General features: G+C 40.6%; 1 protein-coding gene across 1 annotated transcript in view; it reads right to left on the bottom strand.

Annotated features, from left to right (window-relative positions):
• The window catches only part of LOC113407361 (vitellogenin-2-like), a 34757-nt gene extending 12022 nt beyond the window's left edge, over positions 1–22735 (bottom strand). Inside the window, exons 1-25 of the mRNA XM_026655776.1 lie at positions 22670–22735; positions 22413–22433; positions 22067–22218; positions 19521–19772; positions 19175–19336; positions 18848–18996; positions 17935–18085; positions 17659–17816; positions 17407–17572; positions 15017–15142; positions 13674–13892; positions 12042–12259; positions 11826–11923; positions 11247–11371; positions 10590–10691; positions 9968–10087; positions 9673–9862; positions 9167–9260; positions 8028–8213; positions 6462–6606; positions 5540–5768; positions 5277–5452; positions 2420–2833; positions 1022–1072; positions 749–850 (exon numbers count right to left, since the gene is read on the bottom strand). Coding sequence (XP_026511561.1) covers positions 749–850; positions 1022–1072; positions 2420–2833; positions 5277–5452; positions 5540–5768; positions 6462–6606; positions 8028–8213; positions 9167–9260; positions 9673–9862; positions 9968–10087; positions 10590–10691; positions 11247–11371; positions 11826–11923; positions 12042–12259; positions 13674–13892; positions 15017–15142; positions 17407–17572; positions 17659–17816; positions 17935–18085; positions 18848–18996; positions 19175–19336; positions 19521–19772; positions 22067–22218; positions 22413–22433; positions 22670–22709 — 3846 coding nt within the window. The 5' untranslated portion in view covers positions 22710–22735. The remainder of the gene's footprint in view (positions 1–748; positions 851–1021; positions 1073–2419; positions 2834–5276; positions 5453–5539; positions 5769–6461; positions 6607–8027; positions 8214–9166; positions 9261–9672; positions 9863–9967; positions 10088–10589; positions 10692–11246; positions 11372–11825; positions 11924–12041; positions 12260–13673; positions 13893–15016; positions 15143–17406; positions 17573–17658; positions 17817–17934; positions 18086–18847; positions 18997–19174; positions 19337–19520; positions 19773–22066; positions 22219–22412; positions 22434–22669) is intronic.
• Positions 22736–24928: the final 2193 nt, after the last annotated feature.

The raw sequence follows: 24928 nt of genomic DNA, 5'->3' as shown, positions 1-24928 counted from the left end.
TCCCCCCGGGGCTCCGGCCGCCCCCCTCCCCCCCCGCGGGGGGGGGCGGCCGGAGGCTTTTTCGCCTGGGGCGGCGAAAAAGCCAGAGCCGGCCCTGATTGTATAGTCCCTGACTATGCACATAGAGTAAAAATTCCAAAGTCCCTAAGTCCCATTAATTTTCAGTGGAACATAGGTTCCTAAATGTCTATGTCACTTTTGAAGATAGGACTTTGGCTTCTAAATCACTTAGGTGCTTTTGAAAATTTTACCCATGGCCTTGTTGACATGAATGGAACCACCTGCAGAGAAAGGCACTACTAAACATGCATCAGGACCACAGAATCAGGACCTAAGCAGTACAGGATGCAATCCGCTGACAACACAAACCAGAAATTGCTATAGGCCTGATTCAGATACTTTTATACATGTTGAGTAGCACTTCACAAGTGGTCCCATTTATTTTAATGGGACTACTCACTTAGTAATGCACTATTCATCATGTATAAGCATATCTGTTAGGTTCAGTTATCCCACCCTTATTGGACATAGTAGTAAGAGCTATTCATAACAACCCAAGGCACAGTACTTCTATACTGGCAAGAAAGAGTTATATGTAGACTCTTATAATAATTTATATATTATTTAATATAATAACTCACTAATTATATCTTTCCTTTACTAGTATCAGAATGTTACAGTAGATGGAAATCTGTGGCAGTGTTGACAAAGTTTTCACCTGCTTTCGTTTCTTGTTGAATACACCCACCTGAGCACTTCCTCTGTAGCTGCCTTCATCACTACTCTCTGAAGAACCAGAACTGGAGGAAGAAGAGCTACTGCTGCTGCTTGGGACTTTCTTTCTTGGATACTGCAACAATTGAAGAATCATCCTTAATCAAGTGACTTACAAGACAGTTCACAGAAGGTGGTTCCACAAGTTATTTTTAACACTTTTCTTCTCAGTGGACCAAATCCTGCTCCCCCCCTGAGGTCAGTGAAACCAGTGTTTGGCCCTGCATGCAAAGAGCAGAAAATGTACCTGTTCTCTGTGTGCCGATGTGAACCGATACTGATAAATTTCTGGATCAGCCTGTGAAAATACACAAGAAGTGGAAGTAACTCCCATAAAAGCTGCTTTGGGTTACTGCTCGAAAAGATGCAGCACAAAATATGGCAAAATATTAGATAAGAATTTCAGTAATAAAATATACGTAACACTCAAATCTGAGTGACTCAGAGAATCTCAGAAGTTAGAGATGGAAAAGATCTATATTAGATCACCTAATCTATCACCATGATGGCAGAGAGCAATCATAGAATCATAGAATATCAGGGTTGGAAGAGACCTCAGGAGGTCATCTAGTCCAACCCCCTGCTAAAGCAGGACCAATCCCCAACTAAATCATCCCAGCCAGGGCTTTGTCAAACCTGACCTTAGAAACCTCTAAGGAAGTAGATTCCACCACCTCCCTAGATATCCCATTTCAGTGCTTCACCACCCTCCTAGTGAAAAAGTTTTTCCTAATATCCAACCTAAACCTCCCCCACTGCAACTTGAGACCATTACTCCTTGTTCTGTCATCTGCTGTCACTGAGAATAGTCTAGATCCATCCTCTTTGGAACCCCCTCTCAGGTACTTGAAAGTAGCTATCAACTCCCCCCTCATTCTTCTCTTCTGCAGACTAAATAATCCCAGTTCCCTCAGCCTCTCCTCATAAGTCATGTGCTCCAGCCCCCTAATCATTTTTGTTGCCCTCCGCTGGACTCCTGCCAATTTTTCCACATCCTTCTTGTAGTGTGGGGCCCAAAACTGGACACAGTACTCCAGATGAGGCCTCACCAATGCCGAAGAGAGGGGAATGATCATGTCCCTCGATCTGCTGGCAATGCTCCTACTTATACAGCCCAAAATGCAGTTAGCCTTCTTGGCAACAACGACACACTGTTGACTCATATCCAGCTTCTCGTCCAGTGTAACCCCTAGGTCCTTTTCTGCAGAACTGCTGCCTAGCAACTCGGTCCGTAGTCTGTAGCAGTGCATGGGATTCTTACGTTCTAAGTGCAGGACTCTGCACTTGTCCTTGTTGAACCTCATCAGATTTCTTTTGGCCCAATCCTCTAATTTGTACAATATATTTTTATTACTTTGCACAGTGCTCCATATGCTTCTAGTTTCCAGCCATTGTACAAACAGAGAAGTAAGAGTAAATTGTACTAGTGCCACTGGACTCTCTGGGTCTAATTCTGCCCTCAGTTATGTGAGTGTAACTCTCATTCAAGTCAATGAAGTTACTCCTGGGACGGGGCAGAATTGGTCCCTATATCATTAATTCATAATGCATAATTTCTTGATTTATGATAACAAAGTGCATAAAGTAACGTAATTATTATCAGAAATATAATTCATACAGACCTAAAAGAGTCTGAATGAGTTACCTGCTGTTTGGAATACTCGCTGTCACTGCTGCTGCTACAGCTCCTCACTGGTTTGTCCCTTTTCCCTTGCAGTTCTTTGTTTGCAGCATGATCCTCTTCACTGCTACTGCAGCTTCTGCTGTTACTACTGTCACTGTCACTGCTACTGCTGCTGCTGCTGCCACCACGACTACTACTGCTGCTGCTTCCTTCCCTTTGTCTAGGTTGCCATGTTTTGTCTTTCGTGTCTGTATTCCTGTATTTGTCACCAACAGAAGAGGAGGAGGAGGAGGAGGAAGATGATGATGAGGACGATGATGAGGATGAGCTGGATTGATACTTAGCAGCTGGATCTGTGCTAATTTCTGCAATTTTGGCTTTATCTTTCTTGGCGGCCTGCTTCTTAAGATGCTGATGTGCACTTCTGTTTGCAGCCTGCAAGTCCAATCAAATGTTACTTCGAAGAATTATATCAGTTAGCGAGAATCATTTTCCTATCATAGTCAGTGCAATGTTATTGAATTTAAAGCCACTTGCATGTTCTTGACTTTCCAGGAATAATAGCTTCATTGCTTTGGGAATTATATATTATGTGTCATGAGGAAAACATTCAGGCCTCCTATTCCCTTATGTTGGAAACAATCCATCTAAAGTACAGGAGATTTGGTGATTCTTCCTCCAAATCATTTGGCAGGGTTAGCCCTGCCTCTTGACGAACAGGGCACTTTGCCCCGTAAACCTAGCTTTTCAGATGCAGGATATCCGCAGGACACAGGAGAAGCTTTCTGGAGGCCCAAGATCTCCACACTGCTCCCTTGATTCCCATCCTCCTTTGTAGCACAGCTCCCTTTGGGGTCTAGTCAATTTCACATTCTGTATCTCACCATATACTAGCACAATGCTGCAATGTTTGAATTGTAAACACTGAGAGGGAAAGTTTCATATAGAATCATAGAACTGGAAGGGACCTCGAGGGATCATCTAGTCCAGTCCCCTGCACTTGTGGCAGGATTAATTATCTAGACCATCCCTGACAGGAGTTTGTCTAACCTGCTCTTAAAAATTTCCAATGATGGAGATTCCACAACCTCCCTCGCCAATTTATTCCAGTGCTTAACCACCCTCACAGTGAGGAAGTTTTTCCTAATGTCCAACCTAAACCTCCCTTGCTGCAATTTAAGCCCATTGCTTCTTGTCCTATCCTCAGATGTTAAGAAAAACAATTTTTCGTCCTCCTTCTTGTAACAACCTTTTACGTACTTGAAAACAGTTATCATGTCCCCCCCTCAGTCTTCTCTTTTCCAGACTAAAGAAACCCATTTTTTTCAATCTTCCCTCAGAGGTCATGTTTTCTAGACTTTTAATCATTCTTGTGGCTCTTCTCTGGACTCTCTCCAATTTGTCCACATCCTTCCTGAAATGTGGTGCCCAGAACTGGACACAATACTCCAGTCAAGGCCTAATCATAGTGGAGTAGAGCAGAAGAATTACGTCTCGTGTCTTGCTTACAACACTCCTGCTAATACATCACAGAATGATGTTCACTTTTTTTGCAACAGCGTTACACTGTTGACTCATATTTAGCTTGTGATCCACTATGACCCCCAGATCCCCTTCCGCAGTACTCTTTCCTAGGCAGTCATTTCCCATTTTATATGTATGCAACTGATTGTTCTTTCCTAAATGAAGTACTTTGCATTTGTCCTTATTGAATTTCATCCTATTTACTTCAGACCATTTCTCCAGTTTGTCCAGATCATTTTGAATTTTAATCCTATCCTCCTGCCCAGCTTGGTATTGTCTGCAAACTTTATAAGTGTGCTCTCTATGCCATTATTTAAATAATTGATGAAGATATTGAACAGAACCAGACCCAGACTGATCCCTGCGAGACCCCAGTCAATATGCACTTCCAGCCTGACTGTGAACCACTGATAACTACTCACTGGGAATGGTTTTCCAATCAGTTTTGCACCCACCTTATAGTAGCTCAATCTAGGTTGCATTTCCATAGTTTGTTTATGAGAAGGTCATGTGAGACAGTATCAAAAACTTTACTAAAGTCAAGATATACCACATCTACCACTTCCCCCCATCCACAAGGCTTGTTACCCTGTCAAAGAAAGCTATCAGGTTGGTTTGACACAATTTGTTTTTGACAAATCCATGCTGACTGTTACTTTTCACCTTATTATCTTTTTGCAAATTGATTGCTTAATTATTTGCTCCATTATCTTTTCAGGTACAGAAGTTAAGATGACTGGTCTGTAATTCCCCAGGTTGTCCTTATTTCCCTTTTTATAGATGGGCACTATATTTGCCCTTTTCCAGGCTTCTGGAATCTCTCCCATCTTCCATGACTTCTCAAAGATAATCGCTAATGGCTCAGATATCTACTCAGTCAGCTCCTTGAGTATTCTAGGATGTATTTCATCAGGCCCTGGTGACTTAAAGACATCTAATTTGTCCAAGCAATTTTTAACTTGTTCTTTCCCTATTTTAACCTCTTCTGATCCTACCTCATTTTCACTGGCATTCACTACATTAGACATCAAATCACGACCAACCTTGGTGAAAACCGAAACAAACAACAAACAACTTCTTTATTTGAAATGTAATAATAAGATACTGAATAGGTCTGATTTGATTAGGCTTTTAACTCTTATTTCCCTCCTTTTTAGTTTAACAAGCCTAAACTACCTGACACTGTCCCTGCAGCATATACTTTTCTTACTCTTTAGAAAATATTTATAGTTCTAACTAAATCAAACTCTGTTTTTTTCTGCAGCTTTCCCTCTAATTTTGTAGGACCATTTATTTTGTTTTGGGATTTTTTGTTGTTGTTCAATTATCTTTCATTTCAAACCAAGTCAATTACCTTAAATATACTTTCAATTCCTAGGATCTTCTTCAGTTTTGTTTGAACCAAGTCATCTGGAGTTGAATCATCATCTTCCTCTGACACTGGGGTTACCAGCTGGATTATTCTGAAAGCTGCTCTGGATCCTGCCTGAATCTCCAGCTGTATTTTGTCAATAGCAGCATCTGTACGGACTAAACACCAGACACATGCATTAAGGGATATACTGCTTTAGTTGTACTGATGTGGATAAATGGAAATTTTTGTGCATAATACGATACCTGGTTTCAAAACTAATTTGATTTCATGCTCTCCAACCAATCTGTATAGAAATGTATCTTTTAAGAAAGCAGCATCTCGTAATTGCAGATTAAGGCAGGTTTGGCAACCCAAACTATGTAATTTGCTACAAAAGACTCGTGCATAAGATCTTCCTCCAGCTCTGTGGTGAAATTCCTCTTCTGGGCCATAGGAATATTTCTCAGACATCCCGTCAGAAGCTGTTCTTTGCTGCATTAAACAGAAACATGGCAGGTTTAAGGGGAATTGGAGGGGAAGCAAAAGTGACTCAAAACTGGTGCAGGACTCCCAAGCAGCAGCTGGCCCACTCTTAAAGGGGATTCCCAGCATGAAGGGCACTTAGCAAAGCAGAGCCTGGGGCTCTGTTACCATTTGCACTGATTCCCACAGGGCTTGGGAAGCAAAATGCACATCCTGCTCCCTGCCCTCTCCATCCTTCCTGAGGCCTACACCTTCCACGTGGATCTGATGTCCCGGGGAAGCCTCTCTATGGGGTACTGGGAAGAGGAAGAGAGCCCCATGGATATGGGTGATCCCTCCTACTGTGAAGAAACAGCCAGATCTGCACACTTAGGATCTACTCTGCACAGAAATGAGAGGAATGAGAAGACCAAGAGTAAAAATTCCATCACTTGGCCCATTACATTCTACGGCAGCAATGTATATGATTTTAATGGTCTGAACACCTAAGTCCCATTGATTTCAACAGGAGTTATGGGAGCTCAGCATTTCTGAAAATCAGATCCATTATTTATCTATCTGTTCATCCATCTATTCATTATCTATCCATCCATCTATCCACCCATCTATCTACCTATCCATTAGCTATCCATCTATTATCTATCTATCCATCCATTATCTATCCATCTATCTATAATATACAAATACAGGAGTGTTAATTACCGTCATGGCACCATTTATTGAAGTCCTTTCTGGTGATTTAAAACGTTGCTCAGAGACATCCGATACAGCTTCTTCTGGTAGAACTGAAGATCTCTTTGCTGAAGTTATCTCTTCCACATTTCTTGAAATAGCATAAACTTTAGTCCTGTGGGGATAGGCACAATACACTACTTGTAAATGGCTCTATCAATAATATACTTTATTCTGATTTTTCACAGGCCTGCTATTTTTAATCCAGAAGAGATAGAGGTGATGGTAGTTGGCAGAAGAAAGCAATCTGAAGAAATAACAAGGGTTTTGACTGCTCTGTTTGTTGGTGGAGTCTACTCATCCCTTTCAAAAGACATTCACAACCTTGAGTTTGTTGGGGGCTCTCTCTTACTGTTGGATTCCCATGTAACCATAGTGGCTCAGAGTACTTTGTTTTATCTGTGGATAATAAAGGTAATCTATGACCTCTCCTTGCCACAGATACTGCCTTTGTCATGTCCAGATTGGACAACTGCAATACATTCTAAATGGAGCTGTCATTGACGCTGCCCTTCATCTACTTAGTGAAATGCAAACTACAACTGTTCTCCATGTACTGCCCCGGCTCCCCATCTGCTTCTGGTTGAAATCAGGTGTTGGTTCTATCCTGCAAAGCCCTACATGATTTGGATCTGGCTCTTTTAGAGATTGTCTCTCTCCCTAAGTCCCACCAAAACTGCTGAGATGAACTGATGTGTTTTGAGGACATTCTGTAGCTGTGATGACTTGAGGATTGGAGGTAGAGCACTTTCAGTCTAGGTCCCACCTATGGAACTCCTTCTCTCAAGTGGCCCTCCAGAACTTAAATTTACTGCCCTGCTGAGTACAGTTCAAGACACATCATGTTATGAACAATGGCTCTGCAGTGGGCTATTTATGGTTAATTAGAGTCGATACAGTATGTTGCTTAATGTGACAGTCCCATTTAATCGGTTTCATATTTCTAGATGCTAACAGCATGAGCGCATAACAATTATTAACTAAATAAAATGTTAGAGTAGTTCAGCTCTGTATGAGCCAAACAAAGGATTATAAAGGCAGGGGCATTTAGAAGTGCAATAATGGCAATTACTCTACGAGTTAACTTGTATTTAACCACCAGAAGTGCACTGGGCCTGATTCTGTAGTCCTTACTTAGGCAAAATCCTCAATGGCTTCTTTGCCTGAGTCAGGACTTCAGGATGAGGGCCATTAAATGACAGAGGACTGAAATTGCCAGTAAAGTGAAATACAAAAAAATACATCCTGAACATGGTGAACAAAAGAAAATATTTAGCATTCTATAACTATCCTACTACAGCAAAGTCTTAGCAAAAAGCCGTGTCTTTAACATTTTATAATAGGTAATTCACCATCAATTGTACAGAAGAGTTAAAACTAGGGTGACCAGATAGCAAGTGTGAAAAATCAGGACGGGGGTGAGGCATAATAGGAGCCCATATTTTAAAAAGCCCCAAATATCGGGACTGGTCCTATAAAATCGGGACATCTGGTCACCGTATTTGAAAGTAAACAAAGTAAATATAACTGCTGTACCTTGCAGTCACTAGCTCAGTTTCCTGGTGGCACGGAGTTGTTTCAAACTTCAAACTTTTATCTTTCATGTTTATTTTGGCATAAAATTTCATTGGGATGTTGGCACGGAACTTGGCATGAAATTCAAGACCACTCTGAAAGTACTGTGTATTGATTCCCATCATTGCCACTGTATGCGTGTATATGCTGAAAGAGACGGAAAATACAAACATGCATAACCATATACATTGATAAATATATACTTAGAAAGCACACTTTCAAATGTAGAATTCCCTGTATATAAATATCTTTTTTGGAAATCAGAGTTTGCTGCTATAAGAGGGAAAATGTCAATCAATCTATTGACAGACAAAGAGATATACCACAAATGTGGAGGTGAGATCCATGTGACGAATTGCAGAGTCATGTGATAAATGAATTTAACATGGACTGTTAGACCTCCTCACCTGCCCTCTTCACTTCTAATCCATCACCCCAGTTCTTATTCTAATATTAGAAAACCCTGAGCTCTTTCAAACAGCTGCTAGTTTTAAAAAAACAACTAGCTCCAAAAATATTTCTTCTCCCCCCCACTCCCCTCCCCCGCAAAAAAAAAATTACACTAGCCTGAGGCCCAGGATGACCATATTTAGTGCTGCACCAGTAGCAGCTTTTTTTCTATGTAAAATGTCATGACTTTACATCTGATATCACTCATCCCTGAAGGGGCAGAAATAGAAGCTTTATGGGAAGTAGTAGAATCCCAATTTGGATCCAGCACACACTGATAGCACTGCAAGGTCTGGGATAACATGACATTTTTTAGGCATAGAAAAGCTATTTTATGTCTTGTTTAGAGATATTTATATGGTTCGCTCTGAGGCCTGTACAACTGGATTAATGATGACTAAGTCACCCAGCAGTGTAGGCACAAAAAACCATAATTCCAGGATATTTTTTTTAATGCTCTGTAATGTATGTGGCAAGTCTAGAACATGATGTAGTATGGAATAAAAGGTTTAACAGCACCTATTTGGATTGACCTATATAACTTACACATGGCTTCACCCTCGTGAATAATTCAGCTATCCCAAATCCCTGCCAATAAAATTATACCATACCATCATATTTATATACATATATATCCTAGTTTTCCTCACCTTGGGTTGATATCAGCATGAAGTTGCACATTGGCATCAAAGAACTGCAAAGGTTTAAAACTGCCAGATAAAGAGGGGGACATATTTACACCAACTGTAAGAGATAGAAAAGAATTATAGCAAAGGCAAAACAATAAATTAAGAGTTCCAAATTGACAGTTTTGTTAAAATAATAATAATTAGCACTTAGGTAGCGCCATTTCATCTTCAAAACACTTTACAGAATTAAGAAGGGCCCAGTTTTACCCTTGTAGTGCCCACTAAAATGAATCAGGAGTTACATACCTGTATTCAAGGGCAGCATTTATACCCAGCTAATTAATTCTCACAGCACGTATGACGTAATGATGTATTACTACCTCCATATTAGAAATCGGGAACCTGAGACAAAGAAGGTAGGCGATATGCCAAGACTACAGAGGGATTTAATGTTAGACCAGGGATTAGAACTCTGAAATTCCTATGTGTTGAGGTGAAACCATTAAATGATGCTTTTCAAAACTCACCGTTGGCTGCAGCATGTATCAGACCAGTACTATATAAACTGAGTTCTAGTGGCAGGCCAACGCAGGTAGGGACAATGTGCCGAACTTCTCCTGCCAATATTGCCTGTGTCCATTGTCCTGCAATGCCTCTTTGGATTTGATTGATCACGTTCTTCACTAACATGTGCCTATCTGATGATTCAGTCAGAGCCTACAAAGGGACAAAGATCCAGAAGGTTAAGTGGAGGGAACAGAGGGGCAGGGAGGAAACTGTGAAGCCCCTCAGACAAAACAGAAAAATAGGAGCAATCAATACCTTCACTGTCTGTTGAATGAGCTCCTTGTTGACATCAGCAAAGGCGAGCTCATGGCCAAATACTTTTACATAGGCTGATATGAGTGGGTTTTCAGGAGGCAGTTCCTTCCATCCCAGAAGCTAGAGAAAAAATGTTGCTTAATATATAGGACTGTATTAACAAATACTGGGTCAAATCCTGAGGATGTTACTAGGCTTATTCAGGCAAAACTACCATTGACCTCACTGTGAATTTGCCCATGTAGCACCTGGGTAAAGACCGTGGTAAACAGTGGGCTACATCATAAAGAAAACAATCCTATACAACAATCATTTTTTAAAGAAAATTGATATATTGTATGTTAACATGCACTTTAATTTTTGCATTATTACCATCATCATCATCTGTACTGGCACCAATTAGGATCAAGGCACCCTTGTGTTAGGCACTGACACATATACAGTGAAAAGATGGTGCCTATCCCAAAGAGCTTGCAGTGTATGTCTAGATATGTCATTTGGGGCTTACTCATGTACTCCTCATTCACTGACACTTCCGTGGGAGTTTCGGCTGGGTAAGAAATGCAGTACCAGGCATTCCAGTAATATATTTCAAACAGATGTGAAGAAAGAATACACATACCGTTTTCCCAAGCACCTTCAATTTTTTGTATGTGTCATATTCAGCAAAGGGGATGTTCTGTTTCCTGACGAGCTCTGTTAGGCCTTGTGATTGGAGAGCCACCTATGCAAAACAAATAAAATCAGGCAGACCAGAATATGACACAGTTAAAACAGAGAGAGTGAAGGAGTATCAAAAATTAGTCTTTACTAGGTGAAAGCCATGAGAAAACTATTAATGATGGAGAGAGAAAATATGGAGCACCAGATTTAACCACTGTCATGAGCAGTCGTGACTCCATTAAAGTCAATAAAATTACATCTGTGTATCTAGTAATGGATCTGGCTCAACGAGTAGCGGGAAATCCCTAATATAACCTTTACACATATATATGATAGGCAGTTATGGTTCAGGTTTACAGACAGATATTCAGTGAGCCTTCTGAGATTTCCTTTACTTTTGTTACATTTTATTCCATACTGAATGCTTTCATAGCCTCTCTCATCAGAGTCTATAGGCCAAGAGGGCCAAGGACAAATGCAATCAGACTCCCTCCCCAAGCCTTCCCTCTGCACCAGCCCCTATTCAGGGCTGTGGTGAAATGCTGCAGTCCATCCAGAAGGCTTCCATGAGAAATATTTGTATAGGTCTGATTGTTATTCTAAATGTAATATTTACCTCGACAAAATCAGTTGCGGTATTTGCATAGTAACCTCTCAGTTTCATAATTATCGCAGATGGCAACATACTGCTTGGACTGTTCATGAGATAGACTCTTCCAATTGCGCCAGCTCTATATTTCGCTATAGTAGAAATCAAAATACAGCAGAGATTTGGTTTTCACTGTAGTGTCCAATGATATCTTGTGCACATAAGGTATAGTCACCATATGTGTGTAATCATGTAAATGAGTCTGTCAGCATTGATTTCTATGGGTTGCCCAATCTTCATATACAAAGTCTCTCTGAGGGGAGAATTTAGAATCATGTCCATTCTGGGAGGTGAGGCGGCAGGTCTGAGGAATATTGGGTCTCTATACAAATACCTCAGTCCATAGCTGAAGTCTAGAGATCCATAGTATTCTCCATAGATCCTGAGACATCTGCAGTTTAGTTTTTCCTACTGCAGGAATGGACAAATCCCACTGCCAATGGCAGGATTTCAGTTGAAATTCAGGGCATTTCATAGCTTTTCTATGGGAATTTTCTAAGAATATAGTATTAGCCAAAGCAGTTCCACAGCATATCTGGTACTCACGGTAATAACCACCAATGTGAATAACCTTGCTGTACCGATAGCTCAGCCTGTCAAGTCTTGGGCTCAGTAGTTTAAGGGCAATGTTGCAAGCAGCAGATCTAAGTAAAATGAATAATAATGCTCCATAATAACTGAATTCACTTTGCATTTATACTTAGAAAATTGTAATGGAAATCACTACTTACAATGGAAAGTTTTACTTCTCTTTTTACTTACACATTATAGAGCTGTGGGATCCTGCTTATTGCCAAAACCTTCATATGGGAATATGTGAAACTGGCGACCTGCAAACTGCTCTCCGTTAGCAGAGCATTGGCCATAGTTGTTACGAGAGGAAGAGCAGGCTTAGTTTCAAAGATGACAACACAAGCCATCATTCGGACAGTAGGAGCAAGTGAATGGTCCACAAAGATCTGGAGAAGAATTTCCCGTACCTGGAGGGGGAAAAAAACACATTTCCAGATCCTGATAACTTCTTAGGGTGTATTCTCCCTTTAAAAGAATGCAGTTTGCACTGGTGAGTCACCCACACATATTGAGGGAGGATAAAACTGAAAGTATGGCCGTCTTTGCAACGTAGGCACTGATGCACAAAGATAAGTATTGTTGGGGCACAATGAACAGAAGTGGGGGGGAATTGCCATTAATAATATGCCCAGTCTTGCAGTTTAGGATGACCTAATTCCCACTGACATCAGGGAGAGTATAGTGTGTGCAATTAGGGAAGGATCAAAGTAATTTGTATTCACCATTGCTTACACTACTTGCTATCAGTGGGACTTCCGTACATAGATTGTAGTCACTTAGATACCACAGTAATGAGCATGGTATAAAGGCACAGACAGACACATAGACAGTGGATTAACACACACACTCTCTCCCCTGTATTATTTAAGTTCATAAAAGATCACAACATATGGTATAGGAAACAGTATTCTTTTTCATCTGTAGTTTATAATTCTCATAAAGAATCCTAAAAAACAAGAAAGTGCCTATCCTCATTACATTTTTATAGTTTTACTTTTTAGAATGAGATCCCGCAGTCCTTTTCTACTTAAAATTCCCACTGATGTCAGTGTGAGCTTTGAGTGCACAGCAACCACACAATCAGGAATGCCTGTAATACTGATTATACACTTTTATTTGATTTTTTATTTATCCTCACATTGATCAACTTTCATCTTATGCATTAATCTATTATTTATGTCCAGCCATATATATGTGAAGAGCTAAGGGCAGATCCTCAGCTGTATAAATTGCAATAGATAGGCACATTGGTGTCAGTGGGCCTATGCAACTTCATACCAGCTGGGAATCTACCCCTAGTACATTTCCTAGCAGTGCTAGAGACAAAACAATCAACAAACCTGGTGAATGGAACCATTTTTGAGAACCCATGTCATGAGCCATGTTAAAATGATTTAACAATATTTTACTCCTTCTGAATTAAAATAAGACCATTTCTTGTCTTAATTTTAAAGTCTCATATAGCCACAATATGGTGTATCGGTCGCAAATTATTTTGGGCTCAAACTTACTTCCACTGCAGTCAATGGCCAAACTCTTCTTGATTTCAATGAGACCAAGGTCAGAGGGAGCAGTCTTTAATTGTGTACATAAGCAGCATTACAGGTCTAGGAGGTACAACATTAAACAATGCAAACCAGATCCTCAGTTGGGGTAAATCAGTGTAGTTCCACTGAAGTCAATGGAGCTATGCTGAGAATCTGGCCTTGGGTATCTGATATTACATACTGAGTTCACAAACAGTGTGTCACTGACTTGACCTGCATTACATCCTGTATTCTTTATGTCCGATGAGTTTGTTTAAACAATAGTTTCACTTACTTTTGCAGGGTCTTTCCTGGCTATTTTTCTCAAGGCCAAAACAGCATCAATATAAATTCTAACTGGAAAAGCCATCGCGGCAGGTGAAAATATTGGCAAGAACTTCAGGATGCGCTTGATACTGGCTGGTTCTCCTGCATTGCCAATGGCTTTCAGAGCCAAGGCCATGTCATCTTCATGGTTCTTGCTGATTGCCTCGGCTGCAAGGTCGTGGAGGGGCTGCAAACAAAGCAAGAATGTGTAGCTTTGTTAATTCAGATAATAATCTCGCGTGTACACACTGCCATCCTTGCCCACAGGGAATAAAAAGCCTTTCGCTCCAAGACTTTGCTCTCTTCTTTGAGCTGAACCTTGCACATTTCACTCCCAGGCTCTCATTACCATAGTGCCAAATATAGAAAACAGCAAGTAGCACTCACTGACTAGTGTAACTTTCCCTGTGTTATAGCTGGGCCAGGTTCATCCCTGTTCACCCGTCCATGGAGTTGCAAATTGCACCTTCCCACACCAGCCTGGCCCCTGAGCCCTGGGGGAATTCACAGAGAGGGTGACTCTCTCAGTGATTCTATTGCAGCTTCCAGAGCCCCATAAAACAGGCACCAAATTCAGTATTGACAACACCCCTGGCAATCTCCATTAGGCGTTGCTAAATGTGTTCCCCTATATTCTCATAACTTCATCTGAATGTTTTCTGCTTCCCAGATTCATTGGGTAGGATTGACCCATATGACAAGGACAGATTACTTTTGTAAAGGCTTTCCTTTGTTTAGCCCTTTTGTGCTGGTTTTCAAGGTTTAAACACATTCTGATGTCAACAGACCATCCATCTCAGTACTCTGGTACTTATGAACATAGGAATAGACCTCCATAGTCTGAAGACAATGATCAGAGAAGATCTGGGGACAGTGTACAATCATGAAGTTTCTTCTTAAGATGGTCATTTTAGGAGCATGACTTGGGATATGTCTGGAGCTTCATTTATAGTGGCATTGAGGAGTAATGGTAACAATGTAGTAGCATGTACAGGAACATATACCATAGTACTCTTATTATAATCCTACAAGTTGCCACTCATTGTAAATTCAATTTCAACTTGTTTAGAGAATCCATTTTCCTTATGGACTATCACCACTTGCATTCAAAATTCTGAACGGTTAAGGTTTTTCAAAGAGCTTCTACTCACCTTCTAATTTTGTTTGTGATTTTGCAGTTGATCACAGCTGCAAATGATGGAATTTAAACCTCCATTGTCCTGATTTACACTCAACTAGGTGGGAACTAACCTAGAGGCAGTTTCTGAAATTTCTTCAGGTATTAAAAAATCTGAAATAAAACCCACTCACCTGAAGAATTTTATTAGGACAAGATGATGACACAGAACAATATCTGTTTATCATGGAACCATATGCCAGGTAAGCAAGCTTGCGAAGCATAGGAGCTTTCTGAATTCGGAAGCTGGTCACTAGATCCTGCAGAAGTAAGAAGCAGCACATCTTAATACTGGTATCCAGTAAAAATCATATTTAGTTGAATGTTCACCTTACCTATTAGAACAAACCAGAAACTATCTTGGATTTTCCTAGGTATTTTCAGTAAAAAGAAATCAGACTTGTAACAATTTCAGACATATGACCAGGATGTGAAGTTGCTGTGATATTACTGACGGTAACTAATTTTTCTCACACATTAATGATCAGAGTGGGTCTAAATTGTCCACATTTCTATTTTTGGCCGAAAAAAATGATAAAAATTTTCATAGATTTTTGGGGGGGATTTGACCAGCTATCATCAAATATCCAAGGTGTTTAAACATTTTCAATGATTGAAAAATTTCATCAAAATATCAACATTTTTCTAATTACCCATAACTTTACAGTGAACTGCTTTAAAGAGGAAATATGTCATATCCACCACATATCATTGTGTAAATTCACTAATAAAAGTGGATTGTGGCCTACTAGTAGAAGGAGGACTCACCACATGGACACTACACCACACGCCAATATCCTGGACACCACGATCAGCTTCAACAATGGAATCCTATAGACAACTATATACAAGAAACCCACGGATCACCACACCTACATTCACAGATCCAGTTACCACCCCAAACACACCAAGAAATCTGTTATCTACAACCAGGGACTCAGATACCACAGAATATGCTCTAAGGGGAAAGTCCAGGATGTACACCTTAACACACTTAAAACCGCCTTCACCATACAAGGACACTCCCCCAGAGAAGTAGATCACATCATGGGACAGGCCATCCAAATACACCGAGAGAATCTGCTTCAATACAGAAAAAACACCTGCTTTGACTGTGCAAACCTAGTTGTTTCCTGCCACCCCATACTGGGGCCCATACAGGGTATCATTCAACAATTACAATCCAGACTCGATGGGGACCACATCTGGAAAGAAATCTTTCCCAGGCCACCTCTTCTGGCCTTCAAACAGCTGCCCAGTCTCTCCAAGCTCATCATCATAAGCAAGCTCCACATATATCAGGTCCTACCAACTAAAGCGGCACCAGACCCTGCCATAACAGATGCAAAACCTGCAGATGTATCTCCACTGCTATAATGATAAAAAAAACCACAACACATCTTTCAAGATCAATGGGTCTTACACATGCCTGTCACAACATGTGGTGTATCTCATCCAATGCACTAAATGCCCCAGTACAACTATGTGGGTGAAACTAGACAATCACTACATTCTCAAATGAACTCAAACAGAAAGATGTTTAAAGATAAAAACACCATATCAGGCGTGGGTGAACACTTTTCACAAAATGATCACTCCATATCTGACCCCTCAGTTCTCGTCCTTAAAGGAAACCTGCACAGCACCTTCAAAAGACAAGCCTGGGAGCTTAAATTCATAATGTTGCTATCCTATGGCTGCAGTGATGTTAACTGGACACTTCACTTTGAATAGTCTCTTAGAATGTAACTACTTCTGGTAAACAATCTGTTCCACCCTGTGTTTAGCATGACAATAAGGGCAGATCTACACTGCAGCATTACTTCAGTATAACTACATCTCTCAGGGTACGTCAGGATAAATCTATCGGGGATCGATTTATCACGTCTAGTGTAGACGCGGATAAATCGATCCCCGATCGCTCTGCCGTCGACTCCGAAACTCCACCATGGCGAGAGGCGGAAGCGGAGTCGACGGGGGAGCGGTGGCCGTCAATCCCGCGCCGTGAGGATGCGAAGTAAGTGATTCTAAGTCGATCTAAAATACGTCGACTTCAGCTACGCTATTCTCGTATCTTAGATCGATCCCCCCCCCCCCAGTGTAGACCAGGCCTCAGGGATGTGAAAAATCCCCACTCCTGACTGATGTAGTTATACCAACCTAAGTGACAGCATAGACAGTTCTATGTCGGTGGGGGGGCTTTTCCTGCCGACATAGCTACTACCTCTCGTGGGGGATTAACTACGCCGACGGGAGAGCTCTCTCCCATCAGCGTAGAGCGAATTCATTAAAGCATTACAGCTGCACTCATGCAGCTGTGCCAGTGCAGCATTTTAAGTGTAGACTTGCCCTGAGTACCTGTCCTACACCTGAAGAGCAGCTCTGTGTCGTTTGAAAGCTTGTCTCTTTCACCAACAGGAGATAGTCCAGTAAAATATATTAACCCCTGCCCCCCCCCCTTGTCTCTCTAGTAGAAGAATTACAAGACAACAGAATGAGGAATGATCCTATGTATTGTACTCACTGCTACAGCTTGTAAAGTGTGATCATCAGCTTCGGATAAATGGAAGGCGAGAGCGATTGTCAGAGCTGATTCCAAATAGCTGAGGTCCTCATTATGAATTTTTTGCTTAAGGAACATGAATGTCTCAGTAGTTCCTGCTGCACAGATTGCGCTCAATAACCAGCGCCTGTAAACAAGAGGAGGCATCTATGATTTTCATTGTCAGAATTTCTCTATTCAGAAGTGTTGATTGAGAGTGATACAGTCAATTACCTATATTGAGGTTTATCGGCACATTGTTTCCAAAGAGACTCAAGGTTTTCAGGCGTTGCCACACGACAAAGCTGTATAAGTTCTAAGAATTTGGCTGGAGCTTCTCTATTGTACCCTTGTTGATTATGCTGAATTAATTGTTGCAGTATTTCTACTATCTGATACAAAAACAGAAGGCAGAAGGGATTACAAGATATCTTAAGTGTCTGAAATAATTTGCTGATCTTCCATCCTTTATAAATAATGAAAGAGCCTAAAATATTAAGCATCTTATACCTGTGATTTAGGATTTTTCATCTTTATTAGATGAATTGGCATCTGGAGTAGTTCTCTTGCAAAATCATAACGAAGACTTCCATAGTTTTGCAACTGAATTTCTGATGTGCTTGCTTGACTGTTTCTAATATCATTCAAAGTAAGTTCTTGCCTGCAAGGAAAAGAGTGAAATGTAGCATAACATTTTACTTCGGGTGCTCCATTTGTCTAAGCTAAATCGAGTGGATATTATAGCTGAATGAAAGACTCCCAACAATAATTTCACATTGTCTGCAAATGGATCAGAAAATTCTCAAATTTATTCATTATTCAAAATCATTGAAATTTCTTGAGGTTATCATTTTACATTTGCAGATTGTTCACAAACTGTTCAGTAAGAATATTAACAAGTCACTCCATGTTGGTTATTTATATAAGCCATTAGGGTGTTGGGAGGCTTAACTGATGTTTGTAAACACATGGAGATCTCTGGCTAAAAATATCAAGTGTACAATATGAGCGTGTATGAAACTTGCAACAACATGAACATTTTTACAGTAAAAAGTTTAGATTTAAACCTCACAGCTTCTCTATCATTTTAACAAGGCAAACCGAGGAGACATTAGTATTAACAGCATCTTACTGATATTTACATTTCTCAGATATTTCGGTTTACTTACCCATGGCATGTACCCTATGCAAAAGTGAAATGCCACGAACAGCAATTTGGGCTGCATTAATTACAGAGAAGAAACTTAGATACAGGCAGAGACACGTAAGGCCAGATCACTCCTCTGAATGCCAAAAACTAACGAAAGAACCATCCAGTTGCAGCATTTTTGTTTTATTCCCAAAGCCTTGGTGAATGTATTTTAAATGTATTCTCCCAGTTCTGATCATTATACTCATTTACAGTGTAATGGCTGAGGCCTACCTTGCTTCCGTGACAGCAACACCAGCAGGTTCACTGAAAGGGGAGATCTGATAGACCTGCTGGGACACAGCTTGTGTGATCAGGGTGCCAGCATCTGTGTATTTCATTTTGTAGGTGAATGCAGCTGTTCCTTTTATGATCTTTTCTTTCTAAAAGGGCAAAGAACTCATAGTAAATGAGAACAGACCATTGTTTAACTCCAGCTTTATTATGAATGGGCCAAATTCACCATTGAAATGAGTATACTCCATCTCTGTTTAAATCAGTTCAGTGATATGTGTATACGCCTGCAGTTAATTTGGCATTATAGGTTTATATGTTCCATACCAGTGGGCAGGTAGCACAAGGGCGGATGTAAGCCATTCCAATGTTCTTCAGCACTTTATCCTGGCAGTTGTTGAGGTCTTTGGTTTTGAATACTGTGACTCGATTACTCTTCTTGTCTTCCTGGATAATGTACCTTGTATGGCAGACACCTCCAATCCCGGCCTACAGAGATTGATAGAGCTTAATTGCATTTCTCATTTGAAACAGACTTTAATTCCAGGACAAGGAGCAGGTGAACAAGTAACCTTCCTGGAAACTGTATCTGAACCAAAATATATAATAAAATTATAATAAAAAATGAATGTTTGTTCTTATGGCAAAGTAGAATTAGAAAGGAAAAACAAACCTCTTGCAAGTCATATGCATTCTGTGACTTTTTGACAGTTATCTGCAACATGTTCATAATCCCTCTCATTAGGTTAACACATGTGACAGGAGTATCTTTGGGGGCATAAATGTTCCCAAACTGCCCTCTGTTGTATTCAAACTTAAAGAGTTGGGTGAGGCATGATGAAATTGTCTGGATGAGTTTGGGAGATCGAGTGAATGGATCTCTGGGCCAGATTCCATTGTATTCATCCAGCTGTGGAGATAGGATCTGAGAACAAAATACAGACAACACACCTGTCAAAATTTTTGTCAGTTAAAAATATTTCCCCAAGAGAAGAATCTGAGCTCCATCACAAAGCCACTTGTCCAAACATTGCATAAAATTGTCTCCTTTCCTTTCCTGTACTTGGGTCTGGGATGAGGCTGTCAAGACACAATTTCCACAAAGGATTTCTGCCTACCCAAAGTTCTGACAGAGAATAAAACAAATCATGCAACCTTCATTAGTCCCACAAACCTGGTAGTGCCATCTGAATGTTCAAGTGGAGAGTGAAAACCCTGATTACACAGACCATCTGCTAGGGAGGGAAATACCTTCCCTATCCCCAAAGCTTCAATCAGCTTTCACACAAAGTGTTCTGGGAAACGCAGCAGAAACACTGCTTATGTGTGCCTCCATATACAAATGTTTAGAATTATGGCTGCTGGCCACTGCAGCACAAAAACATCATTGGTTAGGAGAATGAGAGGACCATTGTTTTTAATAGGGGAGGAGGAAGGATCTCTGGTTCCCACCAGCACAGATATTATGCCCTTCCCTCTGGAGGTGTGAACCAATTATAGTGCTAGCAGCCTATAAAAGGTGTTTAATTTTACAAGTACTTGCTTGTAATCTAGAGATGTGGCGGGAAGGGGGCTGTAAAAACAGGACATCTCCTATATATAATTCTGATTTTATTCTAAGCCTTGATTAGTGACTGCTGATAAGTGTGGACTGCCCCTTTGTCATTTTAACCTACTTCAATATTCTGTAATTCAGAATCCTTGCACATTGCCCTCACTGATGTAAAGACAGGGCTACAGAAACAATAGACATTTAGGGTCAATTTTTGGTTTCTTTTACACCAGTGAAACGCGTAAGAGTTCAGCTGGGTGTCTCCAGTATAACCATGATCAGAATTTAGCAAAGTGAATAAATATTTCTAACAGATATTATATTGTTTCCATTCAGATCTTTCCTTGTGTTATCATTATCCTATCGTACAGTGAGGTACATCATAAATTATGTTGGTGTGGCACAAATCCATTTGTTACAGTAAATGTAACAAAGAAAAATAGCTTCTGGGCCAAATTCTGGCAGTGTGTGTGTATATATATATATATATATTTCCCCACATTTGTCTCATTTCCATTTGCTTAGATGCTTAGACCCCTTTTCTCTTGCCATGTTTTAAACCATTGAATGTATTTTTTCGAATGAATAGGAACACTCCTAGAGCTGGGATAGTATTGTTGTAATTTTCCAGTTCTGAATAAAAATTAAGCTAAACAATAAAACCAGGTGTGACATTTTATCTACAGCATTCAGCTTTTCTCAAGCTATGGAAAAAATATGACAAAATGGGGTTATTTCATTCTTGAATTTTTATTAACTTTCTTTTTAAAACGTCATGTTTGTCTGATAAAGTATTTGCAAGGACAGTTGTTTTAACAAATGCCTCTGGTATTTTTCAAGCATTCAGGGTAAATATGTGAATACAGGCTTCAAGCAAATTATGTAACTTTGTTTTGAAAAGCATCTATAAATCTGGTGCCTGCTCCTGCTTCCATTAAAATCAATGGGGATTTTGCTATTGATTTCTATGGTAGTAGGATCTACTCCATACCTGTAATTTTCCATAAGCAATCTGAGTTCTTCAAAACTTTTTGGGTGCCTACTGCTGTGGAGTGCTGAGTGCTCTGAACTCCTCAGATTCCAGCAAAACCATCAGGAGACAGGGGCATTCAGCAACTTACAGGATCAGCTAGAGGCCAATTCTTAGATCTGGCTAGGTACAAAATCCTGGTGGGTGGCAAAGAAGACTTTATACCACATTCACCACCACATCCTGGGGCCACCCAGAGACCAGTCAGCTCCTAACACAACTAAGAGCAGCCTTAGTGCTGCTCTAATTTGAAACAGTCTGCAATAGCTCTGCATTGTGGCAGCCAAAGACAGCAGCAGCACTACAACACTGAGTCATGCCCTCTTTCCCCAGCCACCTCCTTAGCTGAGCACCTGCACTTGGAACTGGGAGGGGGGAGTATACAGCTGAACACACTGACTCTGTACTACCTGGGGATTTCCCCATGCCGGGGGAAATCCTTAACTGACTGGTTACACCAGCTTTACAGGCCCTTTGTATGTGGTCATATCAGAGCCAAGAACAGGGTCCTAGGATTCTAATTGTTCTCTGGCTGCCAGTCCACTACATAAGCCTGGATGTATTACTATAACTTCCATTACTATTTAATGCATCTTCCTTTGCTTGCTTGCTTTCCTTCATATACATTGTCATTTACCTTCAGCATGTGATAGTTGTGTGACAATCCACTGATCTCTACTTTGCATGTCAGCCTCAGCCCAGCTCTTGCCAATCCTCTGTCTTGCAGACCATGCAGAATGAGGCCTTCATAGCTGTACAAGTAGGTCTTGCTGTTACTAAAACCAGGTTCTAATAAAAAAAAGTAGTTGAAATATCTACTTGTGCTAACATTTTTGTGACATTATAGTTCATCGTCATCATTGCAACAAAAAGTCACATGCCCGATTCTACCACCAGAAAAACAGGAGACGTCAGTGGGAGATGTACCAGTACATATGATGGCAGAGTTAGGTTCACTAATTAAAAATGAGCAGTAGACTTACCAATGTCATATTTCTGACTCCCTGTGGGGAAAAAAATCAAATGGATATGTGAGACACTGAAAACAACTATTTTGACTTCACATTTAATATACTGACTTATCCATAAAACTCCAATAAAGCTTGTGACTAGGGCTTTAAAAGGTGCCTAAGGGAGGTCAGCTCCATCTCACGTGAAAGTCAACGAGATTTGGGTCCCTAATCTTTTCAGGCCCCCTCTGAACATCCCAGCCAAGTATTATTGGAAGAAAGAAACTTACCCACAAAAGTGAACACCAGTGCCAGTATGATTCTCCTCATGATGAAGGTGAAAGAAGCTCTCAGGGGAACATGCTGCTTTTATAGAAGAAGAATTATTAACTGGTGGGCACTGCTGGGGTGAATTTTGTTGAGTTATCAACTTTTTATCAAGTTACTCAAACATTTTTTTTCTGATGCTGTTGACATTTTATTCTGAACTGAAGGTATCGTTGGCATATTCCCACTCTGATCGTTCCACCCGAGCCATTTATACCTTTTGAAAATAACTTTCAAAACAGGTGTTTTTTTTAAAGGGTCGTTTTAAAACAAAATATTTAATTCATAAGGGAAATTGTTGATGATCCTTATTTTCTAGAAGTTTCTGGTGCTGTAATGTTTGTGATAACTTTGTCCTGGTTATTCTGACCTGACATAAGGCACAAAAGCTTATCTAACTGATAATGGCTCAGAAGAATTGTGCAAAAACACCAGACAAGCAGAGTGTCACAAGGTTGTCATTACCTTAGTAACCATACAAAAAAGTTTCATTTTATGTACTATTTGTACATATACTAAAGTAACATAGCAATATTAAACTTGCCTAATTGTTACAACGGCTATGACCGGAGAAAAAGGTAATGAACTTTTTTTGTCTCTATTTGTTATGAGAAAGAGGTGACGTAGCCTTAGGGTATCTCTACACTGTATTGTAAACCTGGGATGCAGGTTTCAGCCCAAACCTCACATTGGCCTAACACAAAATCTTTCTGGCTTGGGTTAGTAAACTCTCAGGACCCAAGTCCAAGCCAGCCAAGAGAAATACGGGTCCCGGAACGTCACGTTCACTGGAGGCCTCACCCCCTGCATTTCACTTTATTTACACTGAAGTTACAGACTTGGGGGGGCAGCACCTGAGCTTGGGGCCCCAGTACAATTGCCCTCTCTTTCTCTTCCTCTCATCAGCCCTGCCCCACAGACCCCCTCACACCCCCAGGGACGGGTTCAAGCTCGAGTCCCACTGTGACTCAGGTCCAAGCCTCGACATGGTGCAGTGTGATGCAGCCCAAGCCGCAGACCTGAGTCAGAAGGGCTGTGTAGTGCAGTATGGATGCATTACCACAGTTGCGAGACCCCGGGGCCAACAACTATAAATCCAGGTTTACAATGCCATGTGGACATTCAGGCACAGGCTTGGCAACATCAAGTCCACAAGTGCAGATCCCACAGACCAGGGTTTATACTGCAGTGTAGCTGAACCCATAGGTCAGAATGTTTCTCTCCACTCATGTGGGCAGGTTGAACTGCGTTGCAGAGTAAGGGAAGTATGCGGGGGAGCAGTTTTATCCCAGCAGGAATATTGCTGGATCATACAGAATCTGATCTGATGGGTGACTTATTAATATTTGAATGTCTGATTCTAAACACCCTGCCAGAATTATTACGTCAATGGGATTACTTCTGTGAGTATGGGGAGCAGGAGTTGAGTCATGAGCAAGAGGGCTGTAATTTTCACATTTCAAGTGTCTCTCCCTTTTGTTTTCAGGCAAAGTGCCTAGATTTAATTTATTATTCTTAGCAAATCCAAAATACAGTTTATTTCAATATGGAGCAATAATTCACTGAATTTTACATAAATTGAGCTGTCAAGCTTAGCCAAGTCAGGTGATTTAGTTTTACTAAATTACGTTTTTTGGGTCCCTGGTGTAATTTCCGATATAATTGAATGGCGGGGATTATTTTTAGCTCCTCAAATTTTCTCTTTTTTATAAGGTCTGAGAAAATGTAGATGTTGCTTCTTGATCAGCGGTTTCTTCTGATTCGTAATGATAGCATTAAGCCCAAATCTGTTTTTCCCCTTCCTATTAAATACTTGATAAGAAAAAGTAATATTTCACTCCATACAAAGAGCAAGAGAGAAGCCAGCCTTATCTTTCAGAACTAAGAGTGTTTGTATCTGAACTGAATAGATTTGAAAGGTGTAATTCATCCTAGATTCATAGACTATAAGGCCAGCAGGGACCATCATGATCATCTAATCTGACCTTGTGCACGTTGCAAGCCACAGACCCTCACCCACCCACTCCTGTAATAGATCCATAACCTTGGGCTGAGATAATGAAGTCCTCAAATCATGATTTAAAGACTTCAAGTTACAGAGAATCCACCATTTATACTACTTCAAACCTGCAAGTGACCTGTGCTCCATGCTGCACATGGCGAAAAGGTGAAAAGCCTGCAGGGTCTCTGCCAATCTGACCCGGTGGAAAATTCTTTCCCGA

Source organism: Terrapene carolina, unplaced genomic scaffold (genome assembly GCF_002925995.2).
Source record: "Terrapene carolina triunguis isolate 2854851 unplaced genomic scaffold, T_m_triunguis-2.0 Scaffold211, whole genome shotgun sequence".
Classification (NCBI taxonomy): Eukaryota; Metazoa; Chordata; order Testudines; family Emydidae; genus Terrapene; species Terrapene triunguis.
This window is presented reverse-complemented; position numbering and strand designations above follow the sequence as displayed.